The sequence below is a fragment of the Platalea leucorodia genome (genome assembly GCF_965183815.1).
Source record: "Platalea leucorodia genome assembly, chromosome: 2".
Classification (NCBI taxonomy): domain Eukaryota; kingdom Metazoa; phylum Chordata; class Aves; order Pelecaniformes; family Threskiornithidae; genus Platalea; species Platalea leucorodia.
In genome coordinates, this window is record NC_138824.1 from 115,240,354 (window position 1) to 115,262,173 (window position 21,820).

Here is a 21,820-nt window from a genome sequence, read left to right on the forward strand (position 1 = left end):
GCATCCACACCACAATGAGCGTGGAGCTTTGTGGCACAGAAGCAGACTGGCTCAGCAATGGGCATTGCGCTTCCCCTCTGCTACATGGGGACTCGATCATTTGCTACCAGACCTACTTGTTCTCCAAGACGACCCAAGAAAACCATTGGCATCAACAGCAGAAACAGCTGCCCCTGCCTCTCAGGGCAGCAGACCAACAGATATACAGAGCAACCAAGTCTAAGGGCTGAAACTAGAAAACAAATAAAGCAATCCTCCAAGGGAAACAAATTAAAAAAAAAAAAAAAAGAGAAAATAAAGAGAGAGAGAGAGGAGTGGGAGGAAGGAGTAAGCATAGCAAAAACCTCTCCAGGGAGGCAGCAGGAAAAATAGGCAATGTGGAACGTGACATTTTTGCTGGTAATCGAATAACGGGCTGCTCCATCGCAGGATTTCTCAGCACTGCAGCTGGCTGGAGCCACAGGGACCGTATTCCACTTTCAGAGTTCACTGAGCAATTGCTAAGGCAGGGGACGGGTGCCATATGTTACCAGCTGCGCTCACAGTTATCGCTTTCCCCATTTAACGCTGAGAGACTGTTTGGAGGCACAGAAGCAGAGAAACCTGCACACTTCGTGCCTCTCCCCCGCCACCCGGTATTCTGGCAAAGCTGCCAGAAATGCCAAGAGGCTCCGCTGGCGAGTCCGGGAGCAGGTCCCCACGCCAGGGAGTCGCCAGGCTGTGCTGGCTGCTCAGCCCCGCCGGTACCCATCACAAGCGGGGAGGCGCAGGTGGAAGAGATGGGTGCCCCTCAGCCACCCTCCAGCGTGGTGGGCGATACGGCCGGAGGCAGCACCTGGAAAGCTGCCGAGCGCGCAGGAGGTGGGAGGCAGGTACCAGGCTCTGCCCATCCCACATTACAGCCCGCTGACTCCACCACCTGCTCGCCTGACCCAGCCTGGCTCCTTCTGGCTCTCCTTTTGTGCTCTTAATTTTTTTCATCCTCCAGAGCTTCTCAGTTGTGCATGTAGTGAAAAAGTAATCATTTGGGGGGGGTGGGTGGTGGAAAGAGGTTGGGGGCTGCCCAGAGCACATTGGGAAGAAATGTTAAATTCAGGATGGGAGGTGGCACCAGACTATTTCCAACAGCAGACGACCTTTTTCTTCCCATGATTAGCACACAGAGACCGACCTGAAACAGCTCCCTCACATGCGGAGTTCACTTTCTTGGAAAGGATGGAGACCCTAAGATTTGAACTCAGGGTCCCGAGTAATCCACCAGTGGTAGAGCTGGCCTTCAAACGCACCAGGATCTCTGGCTGAAGATTTTTCTATCCTAGTTAAAAATCTTTGCATCCTTTACCTCCTATCAGCAATGAACATCCAGACATTATGGCAATCTACACCAACAGCCTATACCATCGATCGCTCTTCTCAGAGGGACAGACGGAGAGGCATCCTATAAATAAATAGGACATTTAGGACTACCGAATACCTCATTTCACCGGGAACTGGCAAAGCATACGAGAGACGAGCCGGCAGGACAAGCAAAGGGGTGCGTGGGCTGAGCAGAGTGTTGCTTTTACAGTAACTCCTTCCAGGGCAGCAGAGGATCCCAAGCCTTGCGGCCTCCAGCCTCACTGACACCAAAGAGGCAAAGGGGGAAGAGCGAGCACCGCAGCCCCATCAACCTGAGAGATGCTCGAGTGGAGCCCAGCACGGCTGGAGCTGGCGAGAGAGCAGACCAGAGGGCAAGACTCCGAGCCTTCCTGCAAAAGCCTCTTTTCTGAAAGACTGCTTTAGTTTTCAAAGATCATTTTAACTGACTGGTCTGATTTTACTATTCAGGCTCAGTGCTGCACAGAAACCTACCCAAGCAAAACACTGCAGCTCTTTACAGTCTGAAGGCAAGTCAGCGTTTGGGCTTCTGTGCCTCCCTTCCTGACAAGTAAGAGACATAGAAAGTCTGGAAGCGAGAGGGCTCATTTTAAAGACCAGCCTAGATTTTCAAGCAGTATGAGGCTGTATTCATTTACATTTTTAGAAATGCATTTTAGAATACTTTTTTTTTTTTTTTTTACAATGCATAGGTACAAGCATACAGACACGCATAAAAAAAAAAGACACATATTCTTATTGCAAACCTTCTCCACACGCTGGCTAAATTTAAAAAAGTACCTCTACCTCAAAAAGGACAATGTAGGAAAAACATATGGAATACAGTGATGTGCCCCAAATGTGTCTAATGCCAGTTTTTTGAGAAATGGGTAGGTGGACAGGGAAAAAAAAGGAAGAATCAGTTCCACAGCTCAGAGCCCCCCCCGCAAAGGATGTCACCCCACCAAGTTGCCTGCAGTTTTGAGGGACAGGGCAGGAAGGCGAGGGAGAAAACACACCAACAGCTAAGAAAGGAGAGAGTGGATACAATGGATTATCCATTTTTTTCAGGTGCAGTCTGCCTAAAATTGGTTCCATTTCTCCTGTGCAGATAGAGGTGGAAAAGGGATGTCACATAGTACAATAATAAAGTAAAAATCAGGCAAGCACTTCCAACGGGAAAGAATAGGAGATGGCGTACTGCAACAAAACAGGAGTAATTGGAAGTGTTTAGCAGGAAAATATAATAACAGGACAAGATAAAGATACACAAAATAATGAGTGAACCTCGTCTAGCAACGTGAGGACACGTACAGAGATTTCCGTTATAAGCTTTCAGTTATAACCTGAATGGTATCTACAAAAAGTGTTCTAAAAAGCACAAGGAAGAATTAGCCCATGCAATTCATTGCCAGACTGTAGATGACTAAAGCCAAGATAAAAAAAAAAAAAAAAAAAAGACAAAAAAAACACAGACTGGAAATTTAAATGGGTCTTAGTGCCTTCCTCTTACCAGCAGGAGTTTGAAATCTGGAAGGGGCATGGAGCCTCTGGACTGGCCTCGCGCACGGCCACGCCGCAGCGGGCTGTCGGGAAGCAGCCCCCCTGCCAGCTCCGGAGCCGCCGGCTGCGGGGGGGCTGCAGCGGGCTCCCACGCACCTGCCCGGCACCGCGGACCACCGGCCCCCTCAGCCGGGCAGCGCCTGTTAGCCTCACAGCTTCTGCAAGGGCAAAACCGGGTGGGCTTAAGCAGCTATACTTTCAAGATATCAGAAATGACTAAGCAGGACTGGAGATGAATCCTATTCAGTATCATTACCAGGCAGAGCTGAAATATAAGCCTTTGTTTCTAACTCCCGCTATCTAAGGAGCTCAAAGCACTTCACAATTATTTAGCTTAGACTTTGTGAAAGGCTTGTATGCTATTATCCCTAATTTTACCAGCTGGAAAATGGTGAGGGAGATGGAGAGCGCCGCACAGGGACACGCAGCGAGCTGGCAGCACGATGCAGGATAGGACCTATATGCCTGCAGCCCCCCACTGCTCCGCAGCATAAGAAACCGGGTACTCTGGTTTGCTGGTGCAAGTCCCCAGGCTGTGCCCATAGGAACTGCCAGAGGTAAATATATTTACCCCTCCTCATCCCTTCCCCATCAACAGACAAACGCTCCCTTTCCAACCATAGCAGGAACAGAGAGAAAAAGCAGGGCAGCATAGGTCAATTTTTTTTTTTTCCAAGGCTATTACAGAGAGATTTAGGCATGTAAAGGAGGACAGTAAGAACAAAATACCCTGTGTCTAGCTGCAAAGGACCACCTAGGAGAAGGTATTTTATTTTTTTCTTTTTTAATGTCAGCTAAAGGGGAATTTGAAAGTGAAGGACATCTTACTCCTCTGGGGAGCTAATTACTGCAACAAGCACAGCCCAAACAGGCAAAGATGAATGTAACTCACAAAGCAGGAATTTCAACAACACCAATCCTAGAACTCACTTTGGTTAACTGATGGCTTGGCTAAATAAAACATACACATGCTTCACGGAGGTAGCAAAGCCGCCAAGATGGCCTCAGAGAGATTAGGACATCTGAGCTTAGGATCTCCAAATTCTGCCTTCGTACACCAGAGCAGAGCAATAGAGACAAACTCCTGCAACCTCTCTAAAGAAATAAAAAACATATGAAATAAAAAAAAAAACCATGCCAGAAAAAAGAATTTGGGGATGTACAATAGGTCCTTGCTGTTCTCACCTGGTTGAGGTCACCAATGTTATACCATTATTTAGCACTGACATCACCACTATATACCATTTTACACCTTTCCTTAAACACTCTCCCTCCCAACTGCTGCCCAACAGTGGTTTCTACTGCACAGCAGCCAAGCGGTTCATCACGGGATCACAGGACAATTCAGGGTGGAAGGGACCTCGGGGGACTGTAGTGCAACTATGGGGTCAAGCAGGGTCAGGTCTAAGGTCAGAGCAGGCTGCTCAGGGCTTGATCTTGTCGGGTCTTGAAACCCTCCAGAGATGGAGCCTGTGCAACCTCTCAGGGCAGTCTGAATTGCTCTCGTTTCGAATTTTGCCTGGTGTTGCTCATCTGCAAAAAGCCTGGCCTCCTCAGGACACAAGCTGCTTGCTCGTGTACAGTGACAAACACTTTCCCCTCTCTCTCAGGAGAAAAAGAAGAAGAAAAAGGCAGGATAGAAAGAAGAGCCCCCAAAGACTTCTATCAAAACCAGTAGATCCTTATCTGCAAGATTGCCATTTCTTTCTTCAACGCCTCCCTCAAGCAAAGCCACCTTCAGCCCAGTTGACGGCAGAAATAAACTAGCAGGCACCGAGGTCCACGTGCCCCACGCGAGCCGAAGTGACAGCTCTCACCCTGAGGCCCCCCGGGTTCCCAGGAGCAGACGGTGCTCTCCCAAACACGGCAGACCTGCGGCATGACTTTCTCCCTCTGCTCTGCACGCAGAGACAGATCACATATGGCAGCACTTGACAAAGAGGGGAAGGTGCCGGCAACAAGCAGCAGCAGCTGGTACAGACTAATAAAAGTTCTTTTTTTTTTTTTTTTTCTTTTTTGCCTGCTATATGCCCTTTAGCTCTCCATAGAGAGATTCTGGAGATTTTGGTTGCAAGTTCAACAAGAGACCTGCTTTCTTCTCTCTTGAATGCTTGTCTGAGACACATGCAGCTCCTTCCCTTCCAGTGCTAAGTGTCTGGCCTGCATAAATCTTTCATCCACCTCCCACACCACCAAAGCCTCTGAGATGCACCCTACAGCTACCCTTCCCCTCCCAGCCGTGGGCTTGCAGCTGGCCACACAGTTACGTGCCACTGTTCAAGGGCACAGAGGACCCCTACAAGACACATTCCTAAAGGCATGGTCAAAGGATCCATGGACTGAGTTCTGGTCTGCAGAGAGCTGCAAGTGACTTGGGCAGCTCAACACTTGGAGATGAGACCCCACCAAGCACGGCTGCAGCCAGCACTGACCTCAGGCAGAGAGGCAGCTGGGTCTGCACCCCACCAGTGCCCTTGCACCACCACCACTCCTAAGCCTGGCACAATGCTGAAACTTCACCACAATGGGGCTGCCAGCCAAAAAAACCACACCCAGCCCCTGGGAGCCATTACAGCCAGGCAGGACCCAGGGGAACAGGTCAGAGATCGAGGAACCAGCCTACCCGGGCAGGGTGAGACCAGCGAGAAACAGCAGAGAGCAGAAGTCTGGCCGGGCCGCGAGGGTGGACAGGGGAGCCACTGAATAGCATCTAGCTAGCACAAATCCTCTCTGCCCCCATTTCACCTACACCTGGCAGAAAGGAGACACCAGTGACCACCCCTGCAGGCACCACCAGCTCCGCTGCAGCTCCTGCCCACTGCTGAGACAGCCGTGTCTGAGTGCTGCTTGTTTCTCAAGCCTGCACCGGAATTGGTCCTTCCCACTCTGCGGTACCGCAGACATTGTGGTCTCTCCCCCCATCCAAACCCCTTTCATTTTTTTGCTTTAATTCATTTAGGATTGATGCTGTACAGCTGCTTCCCCCAAAATAAAGAGTACAAGAGCTGTGACCTCCTCAAGTGCTTTGAAACCCTTTCTCCTGCTCTGTCACTACCTGTTTAAGAAAAACCTCAAAGCTTGATTTCTTCCCTCAAATCACTTACTCTGAAAAAGAGCTCAACGTTTTTGGGAGCACAGATAAAAAAACCACTGAGATAAAAGTCTGAAGCTTCTGAAGAGGTTAGACCTGGGCCTCTTTGCTGTTATCTAAGTAAGGGTACAGGCACACAAACAACTCGTTGCAGAGATATAGTGGAGTACAAATTTGTAGAGACTCATGCACTCTAAAGTAATTGCCACGTGCTCACTTCTGCCCCACAGCAAAACACAAGTTTATTTACCCATCAACATAAGATGAGGAGCACAAACCAGCATCTCAGATTGCACAGCACCCATGAAGCTTTACCACCTAAATTACTGCACAGAAACCTCCTCTTCTGCCCCTATTTCAAGAGTTAAGACAAGGGATAATTCCAGCGACAATCTGGAAAATACTCCTGTCCTGCCAGTGGTGATGCTACGTCACTGGGATGCTGCTTTCCTTCACCTGCAAATCCTTTGCTGTCCTTAAATTCTTCAAAAAGCAAAGGAGCAGCCCACATACTTCTTGCAGCCAGCAACAAGCAGGCCAGGACCCTGATACAATTGCCAGTCACATGTGCATGGTCCCTAGATCCCCCATTTAATCGATCTAGTTTTTTAACTCCCCTCTTCAGTATGCCCAAGCATCTTCCCAGTTCAACCACAAAGCCAAAATGTCCATCAGTTGCTCAGGAACCCCATGGGGGAAGTTTCCAAAAGCAGCCAAGTCTTCAGCTACTACTGGAAGAATTCATTTCACTCAACACCAGCTGCCTAACCCAAGTCTAACATCTAGGCTCTCTCTTTAGTCAACTTAGAGAAGGATGCACTGAATTTAAACAAAGACGGGTTGCTCTCCAGATTTGTCCCTCTCTGTCCTCTGACCGCAGATATTGCCTCAACATCTACCTTAGGCAACGTGCCTGGTGTTAGATGAGTGGGAGGCCTCTCGTGAGATCTTCTAAAAATCTTTTCCTCCCACCCTGAGTAAAAGAGCATGAACTAGCCTCAGCAATTTCGTGTCAGCCTCAGGGAACTGAACTGCAAAGGCAAACAATGGAGTTGCAGACTTTGTACGTGGGCTAATCCTTTCTCATAAATCAATCGCAAGGCCATGGTTCCACAACATCCTGTGGAGCTGCACCCGGTTTTTTTGCCACCTCCCTCAGCCCCTGCAACTCAGTCTGAGACGTCCTAAATTACTCCTCCTAACACATCTTGCAGCCCAGGTATAACTCCCTCTTCCCAATGATACAGCTCAGGAGGAGATGAGAAGAAGGGTAGCAAGATACAGAAAGACTTATTTTTGAAGCAGCTGAAGTGAACTGAAGACTGGTGGAAAAGGTTAAGCCTTCATACAAATTTCCCCATGGCAGAAGGCCCTTGAACCACATTACTGGCCTCATTCCTAGTTTCAGTGAGATTAGCACTTGTGCTGCATGCTTAAATTCAGATAAGAGTCCCACAGAGTGCCTGGGGAACGCTTCTTACTCCAGGCCATCAGAAGACTTCAGGTCCTCAGAGTGGTACTATGAAGCAACCATCCTTCTATTGAGATATGTTCTTCAGCAGACTAGCAATCAAATAGAAGGAAAAAAGCGCCTTTTTCTAAGTACTAAGGGTGATTCAATTGCTGTGATTGTTACAGAGAATCACAACTTGTATTTTGGATACTTCACAACAGAACTAGCAAATCCTATGACTTGGAAATAAGCGGCCTTAAGTGGAAATTAACTCTGTATGCAAGCGTTTCCACGCTTCTGTGGAAGGACAGGTTGTCTAGGCAGCACCAAGGCTCTAATGCATATTTCTGTTGTTTTTAAGCATGCCTTTGCTTGGCCAAGATCTCGATGAACCAAAAAGAACCTCGAGTGGAGACATCAAAAATGGGAGAGGGACAAACAGCCATGCTTGCTGTTTGTGAGGTGGATGGAAATGTACTTCCCTGCCCAACCGGCACATCTTTGAAGCTGAGAAGACTATTTTTTAGCAGCTGCAGAGCCCTGGATACATAGCCCTCAATGCTGCTCAGATGGCAGCAGCAAAGACACATCCCAGCTGCTCTGCGGCACGCTGAGACGTCCCAGTGCAGACAGCAGCCCCATATCTGCTGCACCAGTGTCCCATCCAGCTCCCCCTAAGCTCCCAGCTCCCCCATCACAGGGCTGTATGGCCCAGGTGAAAAGGGGAGACTCTGCCTTCAGCTCTTCCCTCAAACCACAGGACACAACAACTCAAAGCTCCCAGAGCAGCAAGTCTAAAATCAACACTGCTCCAAACCCATCCATTTCACACAAAAACGGAGAGAACAGAGATGCTAACAAACTTATCTCCCTCCAGGCTTTGCTGCTGCCAAAAAAGAGCCAATCCATCTCATGAGTCAATTAAAAATTCATAACTGGGTGAAAGAAAAAAACAAAAGTTTGGTTCTCTTTCTGAGAAAATGAGAATAATAACTCTCATTTAGCTCTCATGTACCTCTTCTTGCATACTGTCTGCAGCAACAAAGCCGGCCTGAAAACCCAAGACCTGTCGCTGAGAGCTAAAATGACAGGGGAAAAAAAAGGGCGCATGCTCTGCCCAGCCCTGCACAGAGGAGCCCGTTTCCCCAGCAGGACTTCAGGGCCTGATGGGGCTGAAGTCAGCACTGATTCATGTGAACACGAGCCAGAGGGGGAAGCCCTCTGTAAGGGCTTGTTGTCTACAGGTCATCGCAGGGGGCACTCTGGAAAATTCAGTTTCTGTCAGAGTTTGGTTAAACCACAGAAAACACCTATGCATGTACCCACATTCAAAACACAAGTGACCCTAAGTCACTTCTGAAGTGAATTTTCAGAAATGAATTAAGCTAAACCAAATTAGGGCTCCAAATTCTGAGCGCAAGCATCCCTGAAGGAGCATAATGTGATTTAACTAATCCACTAAAAGTTACTTTAGATCAATTTTCTTGAGCATCCCGGACACACGTAAGCCCCGAAGCCAATGTCCTCAAAGGGTGTCTACGGAGTCCCAAATCTTACGTGCCTTGTACCAGTGGCAAGGGTGGGACAGAGCAAAAGCATCTGACCCAGCAAGCCCCAGGCTGGCCACCAAAGAAGCTGCTGAGCTACGGTTAAAACCTGGAGGGCACTGGCTCCCCAGCCCCTGGGGAGAGCAGCGGAGAGCTCCCTGCCGCCCGGCCATCGGACACGCTGGCTATGCTCGCCCGCAGCCCCGTCCTGCGCCGTGCCCCAGGCTGGCGGCTAACCCAGGTACTCTCACTTGCTCTAACAGCTCTCCTGTAAGGACCCCAGCTCACGGGCTGGGCTGGTTTCCACTGGGTGCAGCTGCAAACCACAACTACCACAACCCTACCCTGCCCCCAGGCACTTTTTTTTCACCCAGGTGCTGGTTTTCAATGGGTTTCACTCCCTGAGGTGACTTTACAGTGGCAGCGCTGACTCAGACTTGTTTAAACTAAAGGGGGAACCGCAAACCTGGACACCTGAAGCAAATCACGGAACTACAAAAAAAAAAAAAGATTGAAAAGAGTATTCAGGCGTCTACCTCCCAACTGCTTATGGACATCAGAAGGGAAAGCAGGCAGCTAAATAAGTGCCTGTACCCGGGCAGCGGGGCTTTGCCTGGGAGAGTGGCTGGGCTGGCACCTCCGAAGGGAAGGAGCCAATGCACACAAGCGGGAGGCAAGGAGCACAGCGCAAAGGAGGGCTGCAGTGATTTGAATTCACACCTTGGCTCCTTTCACAACAGGTTTCCTGTGTCAACACGGCCTGAACCAGCAACACCCTGACCAGCTAGCATGGCTGGATAATGCCAAAGCCGTTTCCAAACCGGAGACCTAGGGGCTCGCAAATGTCTCCTAAGAGAAGCAAGCCTGCTGTCTGTGGGCTTAAATCTGCTAGAGGGGTGTCTCTGCAACAGAGGAACCCTTCAGCCAAAGAGTTTGATGGAAGCTATTTGACTGCTGTTAGCCGAGTTAGAGACTTCAAATCCAATCCCATTTTGAGATACAGAAAGCAAGCTGAAGGTTGAAAAGGTCAAATCGGCTAGTCAGAGAGGTGCTGTGGAAATACTCCAGATTTTAAAGAACCTGTTTTCAATTTTTCTAACGCAGACACGAAAAGAAAACCAAACCAACTCCCCACATTCATCTACAGACAGCTCAATTTGATCAGTGTGCTGGTTTCAGGAGGCATTCAGCACGGCACTCTGTTAAGAGCCTGAAGACGACCATCTCTCCTGTTCCCTTTACGTGCCGCTCGTTATTGCTCCTTTCTTCCCCGCTCTGCTATTTCGACACCTTTGGCACACAGCTCTCTCCTCTGCAGCTTGTGCCATCTGGAGCAGCCTCCCTAACCCTCTCTCTCTGTGTAAATCAGTTCCACATCTCTCTTGCTTTCAGCCACAGCTTTACACGTTCCTCTCTCCGGCTACACTGCCTGGTTTCTCTTCTTAGAGCCTTATTACTAGAGAAAGCTTGATTTCTCTTATGTCCCTATACCATGATTTCCTGCAATTCACACCACCACGCCACCTGCTCTCTGCTCCTGTTCTCCTCACTGGTGTTTTTTCTGATGGCTTATGTGCACTACATCACACATGGGGGCGTTTCACGGCTTTCTGCTGCACACTGGCTGGGAGATGCCCCGTTGCCCCAGCCATGCCATTAGCAGGACAGCTTACCCACGAGGTTCATCTTGGCGCTGTAACTCCCAAAGTACCTCTCGTCGGTGTTGGGCGTGTGGCACTCATACTCCCCAGCATCCCGGTCCTGCAGGTCGGTGATGTGCAGCAAGACGGCGTCCCCCTGCACCCGCTCCACGTAGATCCCCCGGCTGCGCACGCGCTGGGTGTAGATGGCGTAGGGGAAGGAGGGGTCGACGGTGCTGACGATCTGCACCTCCCGCTCGGGGGCCGAGGGCAGGTAGATGGACCACTGGAAGTTCTGCTCCGCCGGGCCCTGGTAGCCGCTCACCTTGCACCACAGCGTGATGTGGGACCCCTCCGTGCGGTAGAGGGGCCCTTCCTGCACTGCCACTTGCCGCTGGGCCAAGGCCATGCCTGCGGGAAGAGAGGAGCCCAGCATTACTTCTCAGCAGGCAGCCCCCGCGCCTCCCCCCAGCTGTACCAGTCCTACCCCTTCTGCGGCTGCGCTCAGCAAGGCAAGCCCTCGCACCCCATTTTACAGCTGGCACACTGGGCTCTGGCACAGCACCCCCTCTGCCACGTTGCAGCTTTCTTGCTCACCCAAGTGAAGTGTTTTTTAAAAGGCCCCATGAAAAAAGTGGTGTTGAGATAACATAAAACCTTTCTTTGGTAGCGATAAGAATCCAGGCACAAAAAGATACTGCGCTGCATAGCAACAAACCAGAAAGCCAAGCTGACAGGGCTTTGTTTTCAGTACTACTCTTATTTTCCAACTCCATCATCCCACGGTCCCAGGCACAGGTTGCTGCTAGAGGGCACTAGGAGATGGCCGGCGGCCGCTCTGCAGCACCCCAGTGCGGCTGGTGGGGCTCCCCATTTCGGCAGCGGCTCCCTCTTGTCCTAGCACAGCCCAACCAGGACCATCTTCCACCAGGAGAGGGGCCCATGTGCAAGCCCGGAGGCTACGCTCCCTCTCCTTGGGTTTTCGGGCCGCCCAACAGCAATGCCACAAGCGCTTGTCCTCCATCAGCAAACCCGCCAGAGGCTTCGGCTGGTACAAAATCCCACTCTTTTTCCCCCAAACCCATCATGCCTTCTCCAGTCTCTCTGTTACGCTTGCAAAGGCATACGGGGAAATACCATGTTTCCGGCACTGCCTTCCCAAGCCTATTTGAAAGGAGTATATTTAGTACATAACAAAAACAATTAAAGTTAATGGAGAGAGTGGGCATATTACACTCAGACTTACCGCCCCTGGCTGCTGGAAATCGAAACCCAGTACTCTGCATTGTACACACACAAACTCTTGCAGCACCGAACAAAGACAATCCCGCAGCACGGCGACTGCGATCTGCTGTATTTTTACACAGATTATGGATGGCTGGCCCTTGGGCTCATGGCACATTACCAGCACAGCCCTCCAGGGGCCAGATAAATTACAGCAATCTATCTTGTTTGTTGCTACATCAAAGGCTTGAGGTCTGGAGACCACGGTGGGTGTTCATCGGTTATTGAGTTACCAGCAGCATGTGCACATGGCGAGGCCAATCACCCTGGCTTCTGTGACTGCTTGCTTGCCATCATAAAACAGCAATAAGCCGATTTAAAGCGGGTCCTGCATAATCACGTTTAGCAAATTTTATCCTCTGTGTGCGTGTGCACGTTGGGGTTTCCCCCTCCCCTCTAATTTTTGACAACAACGTTCAAGTCCAGAGAAGAATTTAATCTTTCAAAAACCAGCAACTTGCAGGTGGAAGAAGTAGCCTGGCATCTGAGGATTACTGACTCAATCCCACCCTCTGAACATGGATGTCCAGATACAAAGTTTTTTCTTCACAGCCAGCCTGGACTGGAGCCAGGAGAGAGAGTTCTTACCAGCTTAAAACAAATTGTGAAAAATGGGTTCAGCACATCCATCAGGCCATGCAGCTGAACAGATGGAGTGCAATTCAAACTATTAACTTGGGCTCAGCTCGCTGCTGCTCCAAATTATGTTTCTTCTTACTCTTTATGAAATAATGTGACTTAAGGGGAGGACGGGGAAAGCTTGCACGTTCAAAACAAACGGGGAGAGGAACAACAGAGGCAAACACTCCCCCACTGTTTGCTGTACCAATCTCTTCATCCTGGGGAAAGATACCACTAGAGACAACTAACACATCTAAGGTGCAGACAGCCTCTTCTCTCACCCCATAAAGGCCAAAGGACAAAGCAAATACTACAGCCTTTGAAGTGAACTGTTTTTAAAGCAGCAGGAAGGGCAAGATCTTTATTGCACGCTTAAAGACAGCTCGTAATACAATTTTTGTATGCACATGTAGCCTTGCTACAGCAGACAGATACCCTGCATGCAATGACACAATTAAAATTGCGTCACAAAGCAAATACGCGGTGGTAGTAATTAAAAGTTGCTCACACAACACTCATTCAGGTATTTCTCAGCTGAGTGCATGACCTTGTTTTGCAGGCTTTTAATGCAATGCTGTTTTTTTTTTTTTTACATAGGAATTCTTTGAGGAGTTTTCCAACCATCCAGTTGAAAAACATCATTTTATCAGAGACACGTATTGGCCCTTCCAAAGCGTGCCGGCGAGATCACGACCTCGGGGACCCACCGCGCTGATCTCTGCGCCCCGAGGCATGCAGCCTTTTGGCAGGTGTCAAATCCCACCGCCCTCATGGCCAGCGCTAACGTGGGCTTCCTTCTTCCCTTGCCAGTGGTTTTTGGGACCTTGCCTGTAACCAGGTTCGGAAGAGACACACTTTCTACATTCCTCCTTCCCTACTCCGTCTTGCACTGGATTGCTGCACCTTCCTGATCCAGCCAAAAGCGAGGTAAGAGCCAAAGAGCTCCTTGCTTCCCGTTCCGGCTCCCGGAGCCCAGGCAGCTGAGGGACAGAAGCAGCCGGTGCTGAAAAAGCCCTGCCCAGCTCCAGGGTGGAAGGAGGACAAAGCAGTTGGGGTTTTGCTACAAATTGCAGCGAGTTGCTGTTCAGCTCCGAGAGGTGAGACACAAAGGCCCAGGAGTCGGTTGAACAGGGTGGATCTCCAGAGGGGCAGGGAGCAGCACGTCCTCAGTGCTCTTCTCCCTGCCTGGCCGCAAACTCCTGCTCCACCACAGATGGGCTCAAATGATTTCCAACACTTAGAAAAACCCGCACAGCAGAAGCAGAGATACTTCTCCAATAAATCATTTTAACTGAGAAAGGGAAGGACAAAAACAATCAGCCTGAGACAGACATCCACCACTACAAGTTTTCTCCTCCAACAGTTAACTTTTTGCATGGTGAAGGGTGTTTGGCAGTTTTCAAGCTCTGGGAATTGCTATATCCATGAACACGCAGTATCAAGCAAAGAACTGCATTTCTTAGCGAGCAAGCGTTCTGATTAACAAAAATAATGCGCCTGAGATCCCATTTTAAACTCTTATCCTCCCCTCTCGAAGTGAGAGAAGAGCTCACTGGAGGAGGAGCTGTGCGCTCCACACCTCCCCTAGGACGCCCAGGAGACAGTTATGGTGGCATTTGGCTGGTACTTCACTGGCACAGCTGGCTTTTAATTGCAAATCCAATATAATTTACTGACAATGCAAGGGCTGATATGGAGGAGGTAGCGAGCCAAGAGCTACTTTAAAATTAATAAGAAATGATAGGTTTGCGCATCTGTTTTTTTCCAAAAGGCAGCAAATCCCCCACGATAAGGAGGAAGCGTTCCCTGATCCTTATCCCCTACAGATGAGGGCTATTGTCACTGGCCTTTTGAGCTAAGAGCAAGCCAAACAACAGCCAGGCAGCTCTCAACGCTCCCGCTGGCTTACCCATCTCCCAGGCCCCGTCTGGGAGACAGGAGCAGGCAGCGGCAAGAGGGGATGGTGCAGCCGGGTGATGAGACTCAAGGTCATGCAGCAAGGGGACCCTGCGGGACCCAGGGACCAGCAGATGCCCAGTGCCAGTGCCTCCCCCATGCCAGCCTGCCCAGCAGGCTCCAAGGACACTGCAAATGGCAGGAGAAGCAGCTCTGAAAGGCAGGTGAAAGCCAAGGGAGAAACACAATATCAGGGTCACCTGGCTGTTCGCATGTCCCTTGTCATAGCACAGCCAGAACTTCAATGCCTCTCCATTCAACCTATGGGCAAGAAAGAAGCATTGAGCATCCCTGCCAGCCAGGCACCTCACCCAGAAGTGCTGTAGCTCAGCTTCTGAGTACGCTTTGTCTTTTGCAAAAGCTGCACCTTCCCAGCAACATCAGCTCACTACCGCAAGATCCGACCTTTCCATGGGGAGACATGCAGAGTTCAGAGCTCAGGTTTTCCAGACATGACTGGTCATTTCAAGTGCCTCATTTGAAATACTTTGAAGATGCCCCATTTCAGAAAGTGCCAAACACTTATTCTTTGGGAAGGAGGTGGACCTTCAGATCCCTTTCAGAAGAACAGGCGTGCAAAATTGTATCTGAGAACATTGATTCAAGGCTTATCGCAAGGGATAGGTGAGCGTAATGAAAGAAAGGATGGCTCTGCACACAGAAACTCTGTGTGCACAGCACTGACACACCAAAAGAATAAATAAAAACCGGGGACAGAATGGCCAGGAACCTCTTGCACAAACACTCTCCCCATCTCTGAGAGTGCGGGTTATGCCCGCACCACACTCAAAGGCACCACAGCAAGTTGCATCAAGGTATCTTAGATATCAACAATCACAGCCAGCAGACCTTTAATCGAAAGGAGAAACGTGAGCTCTTGGAAGGAGTATTATCCTAGGTCTCTAATCATTAGAGAGCAATTAAAAAAAAGTCTTTATATTTCCCGTATCTTCCAGAAGCATAGGGCTGACAGTGCTGAACACCAAATGGATTACATAGCTTGAGGGGATGTTTCTACCCCTGCAGCTTTACAGCAGTTTTCCTTCACTTAGAAGCTCTAAAGCATTATTTGTCAATAACTGATAATGCTAATCCTAAATTTCCTTTAAAAATGACTTTGGGCCTTTGACTACAACTATTAGACAGAAAACATTTCCAAAGAGATCCCTCTCCCTACTCTCCCCTTCCCTTGCACAAATACACAGCGCACATTGTTTTTTTTTTTTTTTTTGTCATCATTATTGTTTGTTCAACTTATAAGTGCTCCCGAAAAAGTGTCAAAGAGCAACAACGATGATAAACACCAGCGAATGGCTTCTACCTAAGAAATAACGGAGCAGATGAGGACTCTGGCCTGGAAAAAAGATGACTTTGAGAGGATCTGGTAAAGGTCTATACGAATATGCATGCCATGGAGAGGATGGTCAAGAATTGACCATTTACCATCTCTTCCAGTTTAAAAACCAAGGGCTGTCAACCGAAACTGGTGAGATCCAGCTTTGTAACAAGTGAGGCAGTTCTTGCAGCTGCACATAGCAGACCTGGGGACATCCTTGCCAAGGGATGCTGTGGACATGGAAAGTTTACATGGGTTGAAATGTGGGTGGGACAAATACTTGAAAGAGGACTACTAAATAGGTAGATCACATCAGGTTTGGGAGGCTCCCAAAACAAGCTACAATTGCACAGCTGTCTGCCTACAGCTTTTTGAGAGATGATACTGAGCTAGGTGGAGGACCCTTAGTCTGAACTGGTACAGCTGTCCTCATGCCCCTTCACAACCCATGTCAATGCAGGCTATACTCTTCAGCCATACAGGTCACATCTGGTCTGCAGACTATGCATTGGCTATACTACAACAGAAGATAAAAAAGGCACCATTTCAGCTTTTTCTCTAGAAGCGTGGCTATCTCTGCTCTGAACACAGCCAACTGAACTGGTTCCCCCAAAACACCCTCAGAACTGAGGCAGGAGCCTGTGCCCGTGTGCAGGGAAGGGAAGGGAAGCATGCATAAATCCTATTTGGCTATGACAAATTAGCATCTGCAGCAGACCACAGGACCTGGCAGAAAGTCCCCCATAATGAAGACAATTCAGACACGAGCACTAAAGAGCAGTTATGCTAAAGCGTCTACTTCCTAGCTTGAGCGATGCTCTGGGCACGCACAGCCCGAGAGCAGGTGCAAGCGCCAAGTGCATCACAGGCTGTGGCAACTGCTGCCCTCCCGCAGGTCCGGGGCTGGCTCAGGCGGGAGCGGTGCGGGAGCCCCGGCTCACCACCCGGCTGGCCCTGGCTCTCCAACGCGCGGCACGGTTTGAGGCGAGGCGAGTGCCAGCAGACTCTTCCTCTGACTGCATTCAGCAACTTCAGCCTGGCCCAGCGCCACAGGAGGCAGCGGGCATACCTGCACCCCGCTCCGACTGCGAGGCGAGGAAAGGATGCCATGCTCACAACAAGGAAACAGCATTTCCATCCAGTCCAAGGGCGCTGTTGCTTTATTAGCCAGCGTTGTTAATTTGTTGCTTTCCCCCCTGCCTCCCATATACTCGCAGCCCACCACGAACAAGGACGGCAGCCTGCAGGGCGATGCCACAGCCTGCAGCTCACGGGCAGCAGGCATGGGGAACAGCAGGGCAGGCAGAAGCAGCCTTCGAGCTGCAGCAGTTCATGCGTTGGCCGCTTTCACAAAGCAACGGGGAGCACACAGTTAATTGTAACCCAGCAAGCAGGGCTCCCCTGTGACTTGCTCCTCCTCAGCGTTTCCATTCCCCTACCCCAAAACAGGAGCATCGTGCCCTGCACAGGCCTTTGCTTCCAGCCAGTTGCCCAGGGACAGTTAACATCCTCCAAGCTCACCTTCCCTTAGACATGATGCTTCCCAGGGGATGGCCCTTCCTCTCTCCCTTCTGTCCTCCAGGGAAGATGCAGACGGCTCTTCCCAAGACCAGCCCCTTACTTAGCCCTGCTGTGGAGTCCAGAGAAAAAGCAGGGACTGATATCCACTAAATGGTGTTTCCTTTCAAGAAGGCTCTTCCAAGCTCACCATTGTCCAGCCACTGAGAACACTTCCCCAAGCGGCCCTCTTATTTTTCATCGGCTGAAGACTAATGTAATCCCTATGGGAGACTCTGCCCCAACAGGCAACACCAAACAGAGACCATCTTCTAGCAACACGCACCTACTATTCTGTGAAGTCTCCTGTTAACGCACACAAACAAAAATTAGGTTCGAGTTTAATTTTTGCATAAATGAGTCACAGCAGGGACAATCTCTGTACACTGCAACCTGCTGCCAGATGGAAAAAAAACAATGCTATCAGAAGAAAACATGTGGTAACCCCCCCCTTATTACTGTAAAGCCTCATTCTGGGAAAATACAGTATTTTGCTTGATGTGTTTTTTGTCATGCCAAAGGAGTTCACTGCACTGAAAGGCTGGCTGGAGCCACCTGCAAAACAACTCTGTCCCTATCCTCCACCCTTTTGCTTTGATGTTTAAATCTGCTACCAAGGGTGCCTGATCCCCTATCCTCCTCCTCCACTCCTGCCACCATCCCACCACTCCCAGCACATGGACCGTCCTTCCTGAACTGACTCAAAAAGCTGTTCATTCCTCATTCAAATTCCTCCCACTGCTGAGCCAACTAAGGATGGCTAAGTAGAGAGGTCAGCCAGGAACAATTTATACAATAATTGGTATGGAAATATCACAATCAGTGGGGAAATATCAAAGCACGGGCAAACAAGACAGGAGCCGCCAATGGAGCTCTTTGTTCTTCCAACACAACTGCTTTCACTCATCTCTGCTAGCTGCTCCCTCTCACAGCCGCTCACTTCCACAGCAGATGTTTACTGTCTTTTAAGAAAAATGTTTTCAATAAATATGAAAGAGGTGACATTTCTTTTAATCACCATAGATTGTTCTGGCCTGTGACTAGCTTCCCAAGTTCTGACTGCAAAAGAGGTCTTGTACCTCTGTTATAATTATGCATCCAGTCAGACATCCAACCCCCTCGCCAAGATCAGAGTCATTTTTTATCCTTTGGTTCTTCTCAGATCTGGTCCGTATATTGACAGACAACTACTTTACTTTCCCCAGTACACCATTGGTATTCTACAGCTGCACAGTGTTAAATGTGATCTGCCCTTGTGATTTTTTTTTTTTTTAAGCAAACCTCATACTATATGGATGTCACATTCCTCTAATTGCTCCTTCTCTGTGTCTACAATTATGCACGTTAAAATATGCTAGTTTTAACACCGCCTTAGTATGGCATATTCTTGAGCCACAGATCATCTCTATTACTACAACCTTTTAACTTTTGAAGATGCTGGAAGGAGGAAGGAATAATTCATTATCTACGTTGGACACTGAGAAGACAAGAAACAACAGGCTTGGACTTGAACAGCAGAGATTCAGGTTGGACATGGGGGCTAGGTATATTTTTAACTTCGCAGAAGCAAGGAAAGTGAGGGACCAGAGAGACTGCTTTGTGAGGCTGAAGTCTCTCACACTACAGCTCCCTCTGACAGACGTTTACCTTCTTCAGGAATACCATAGGTGGAGATGAACCTGCCCTGGGGGACGCACGACACGAGATCTCCCCGCTCTTACAGTTCTATCGTTCTCGATCATCCCATCAGAACGTAGATTTAAAGTTACTTGGCTGCACTGAAGTCTGAAACTACTCTTTAATCTGAAAAGTCACAGAGCCAAGCGTCCAGAAGCCAGCCAGCTATGCCTGTGGTCAGAGAAAAGAGGGATACCCCATATTAACAACAGGAAGGAGGATGGCAGGGAGCCGGTCTGCACACGGGTCCCTGGGCTCGGCAGCTCGTGGTGCTCAGCCTCCTTACTTCACACGGGCTTTGAAGAAGCTGGTAGATCAAGGTGTACCTGGTGCAAAAGGTGAATAACAATACATGCTGATGTACGAGGGAAAGACTGAGCTGACTGTCCTCCTGGTTCAGACTCACAATGGTAAACAACTGCTGGGGGCTCAACTATCTTTGTGCAACACAACTACTGCTTATTATAGCTTGACCATTTTCCTGCAAAGATGCTGAGAAAAACAGTCCCTTATAATCCACAATCCTTGTATTCCCCAAAGGAGATGCCAGTTTTGACTAACCCGACAGAATGGCAGAGAGCTCCAATAGCACTATAGGCTCTTTTCTGTACTTAAGGTAGAGCCCTTCCCGTGAACCTATTTAATCAACTATTTCTCTTCCTCCAAGGTCAGAACAGAGCCGTCCCAGCCCTTTTCCAACTCTCAGATCAGCATGTTCTTCATATACCATACCATCATTACGGGAAAAACACGCAAACAGAAGCTCCCTGGCAGATTATACTTATCTTGGGCATACGCAGGCAGAAGTGTCGGTTTGCCCACGCACCACTTTAACTTGCACTGCTCCTTGTGTCTTGTCCTCAGGAGCTTCTTCTTTCCTACAGCCCACTGAATACCTGCCCTAGTGACATACATCGCTACTGCTGGTTCCAGGTCTGGTTAAGCACTGCGATACACAGCAGCGTTTACAGTGGCCTGCTGGAATGCCCAAGGCAATACCTACTTTTATATTTTCCAATGAAAAGCAGTGATGGCTTCATTACTGCCTTCCCAGCCTGAGCTTTGAAGCTGTAACCACAGGTACTCCGCTGTAAGATTTAGTATAGACCTGCACAAAAAGTGAAGTCTCCCAAGATTCGTATCTGTGTTTTTTTCCTTCTGTTCTTTTAGCTCTTAAAATACATGCAAGGACACACCATTCACCCTGGCGCCTCTAGTACTGCTCCCAGACCTCTAAAAGACGCAGCATTGTCGTGCTAGCACCAAAGCCGTGAAGCATCAACACACACTGCAGAACACCAAACTCTCAGCTCGTATGTGTTCCCAGCCTACCAAGAGCGGGGGGGAAATGAAATTGTTTGAGTGACAAAGCTAGGCAGGAAATTTCTGACATAGTTCATTATGCCCTGCAGCCTCTGTATTTCTTTTTATTACCATTCTTTAGTCTTCAGGTCCTACATGTTCAACAGCCAGGGTCACTCTTAGAATTGTCAAACGTTATTCCCTGCGCGATCACTCACTCCCAGACAATAAGAAACTTCATTTTATTTCACAGTCAATAATGTTTTAATGTCACTTCTTTTTTCATTTTCCTGCATGCTCTGCAATCCCTCCCAATATTAAACAACTGAATGCTCCTATTATTGCTGTAATTCACCTCATAACATCCCAGATGCTTAAAACGCTCTCCCAGGAGAGAAGAGTGTGGAGTCCCAAATCTCACCTTCACGTTATCCTTGCCAAAAGGAAATAGCATTTACCACCTGGTCTTTCATTAAAGGAATTCCCTCTCTTTCATGAAGAGGTCTCTCAAAATACTTCTGATCTGCAGAGAGCTTGGTTTCTTGCTTTCCCTCAAATTTGCTTTTCCTGAAGAAAGGCAAAGCTTCTTGCTCTGTTCATTTGAAACAAATGGAGGGAGGGAGCACACACAAGGGCCTCCCCTTACCTCCAAAGAGAGGCTCCAGTGTTTTGGCCCATCCTTCCATACTCCTGGAAGTTGCTTATTTGGCTTCCTTCCCCTCCCCTTACTCTGAGTGACTCTAGGTCTTGCCTTACTTTGGTAAGGATGACGTTTAGGACTTCATCATTCTGACTTTCTGTAGGACCTTTACTTGCATGCTTGTTCTTCTGGGCTAGGGCCAGAGCATCTCCTTTCCAAACTCCAAATCAGCTCCCTCAATTAGCCATTTATGAATTGCTCAATCCCAAATCGTTTGCTTTCTAAGAGGAGACTTAATGATCTGTTAGATATGGACAGGTTTGAAGAGCTGATGAACCGCACTGCTGCACACCCCTCTCCCTCCCAAAGGACGCTGTTCTTCCAGCATGCCAGCTGTATCCTTAGGCACGGACTCTGCACCTGCTCCCCATCTCCTTTTGAACACACAGTTCTGTAGAAGTGGCACTGCAAAAAGTTATGAAGTGTAATATCTAGAAATGAATGCAGCCACAAGCAATGGCTCCAGCTTCCTTCTGGCATGTTAAAGAAACATTTGTGCCCCTCAGCCATGGCCATTAGCATGTGAGAACATCCAATCTGCAAGGCAAAGCTCCCATCTTGTACATCTTCTTCAGCAGAAAGAGCTTTCAGGTAAAGAGGAAATTAAGTTATCCCCAAAGTCAAGTGTATTGGCTAAAAGCATGCATTTCTCTAAAACAATTTTCCCACCCCACCATAAAGGATCACAAGAATACAAACATGGCCGTACACCAGGAGGCAATTTCCATTTCCCCCCC

At 48.9% G+C, this 21,820-nt stretch overlaps 1 protein-coding gene across 1 annotated transcript in view; it reads right to left on the reverse strand.

The window, feature by feature from the left end:
- IGSF3 (immunoglobulin superfamily member 3) overlaps positions 1-21,820 on the reverse strand; it is a gene marked incomplete at its 5' end in the record, with an annotated part of 100,130 nt that overhangs the window by 61,496 nt on the left and 16,814 nt on the right. Inside the window, one exon of the mRNA XM_082337645.1 lies at positions 10,684-11,061. Coding sequence (XP_082193771.1) covers positions 10,684-11,061 — 378 coding nt within the window. The remainder of the gene's footprint in view (positions 1-10,683; positions 11,062-21,820) is intronic.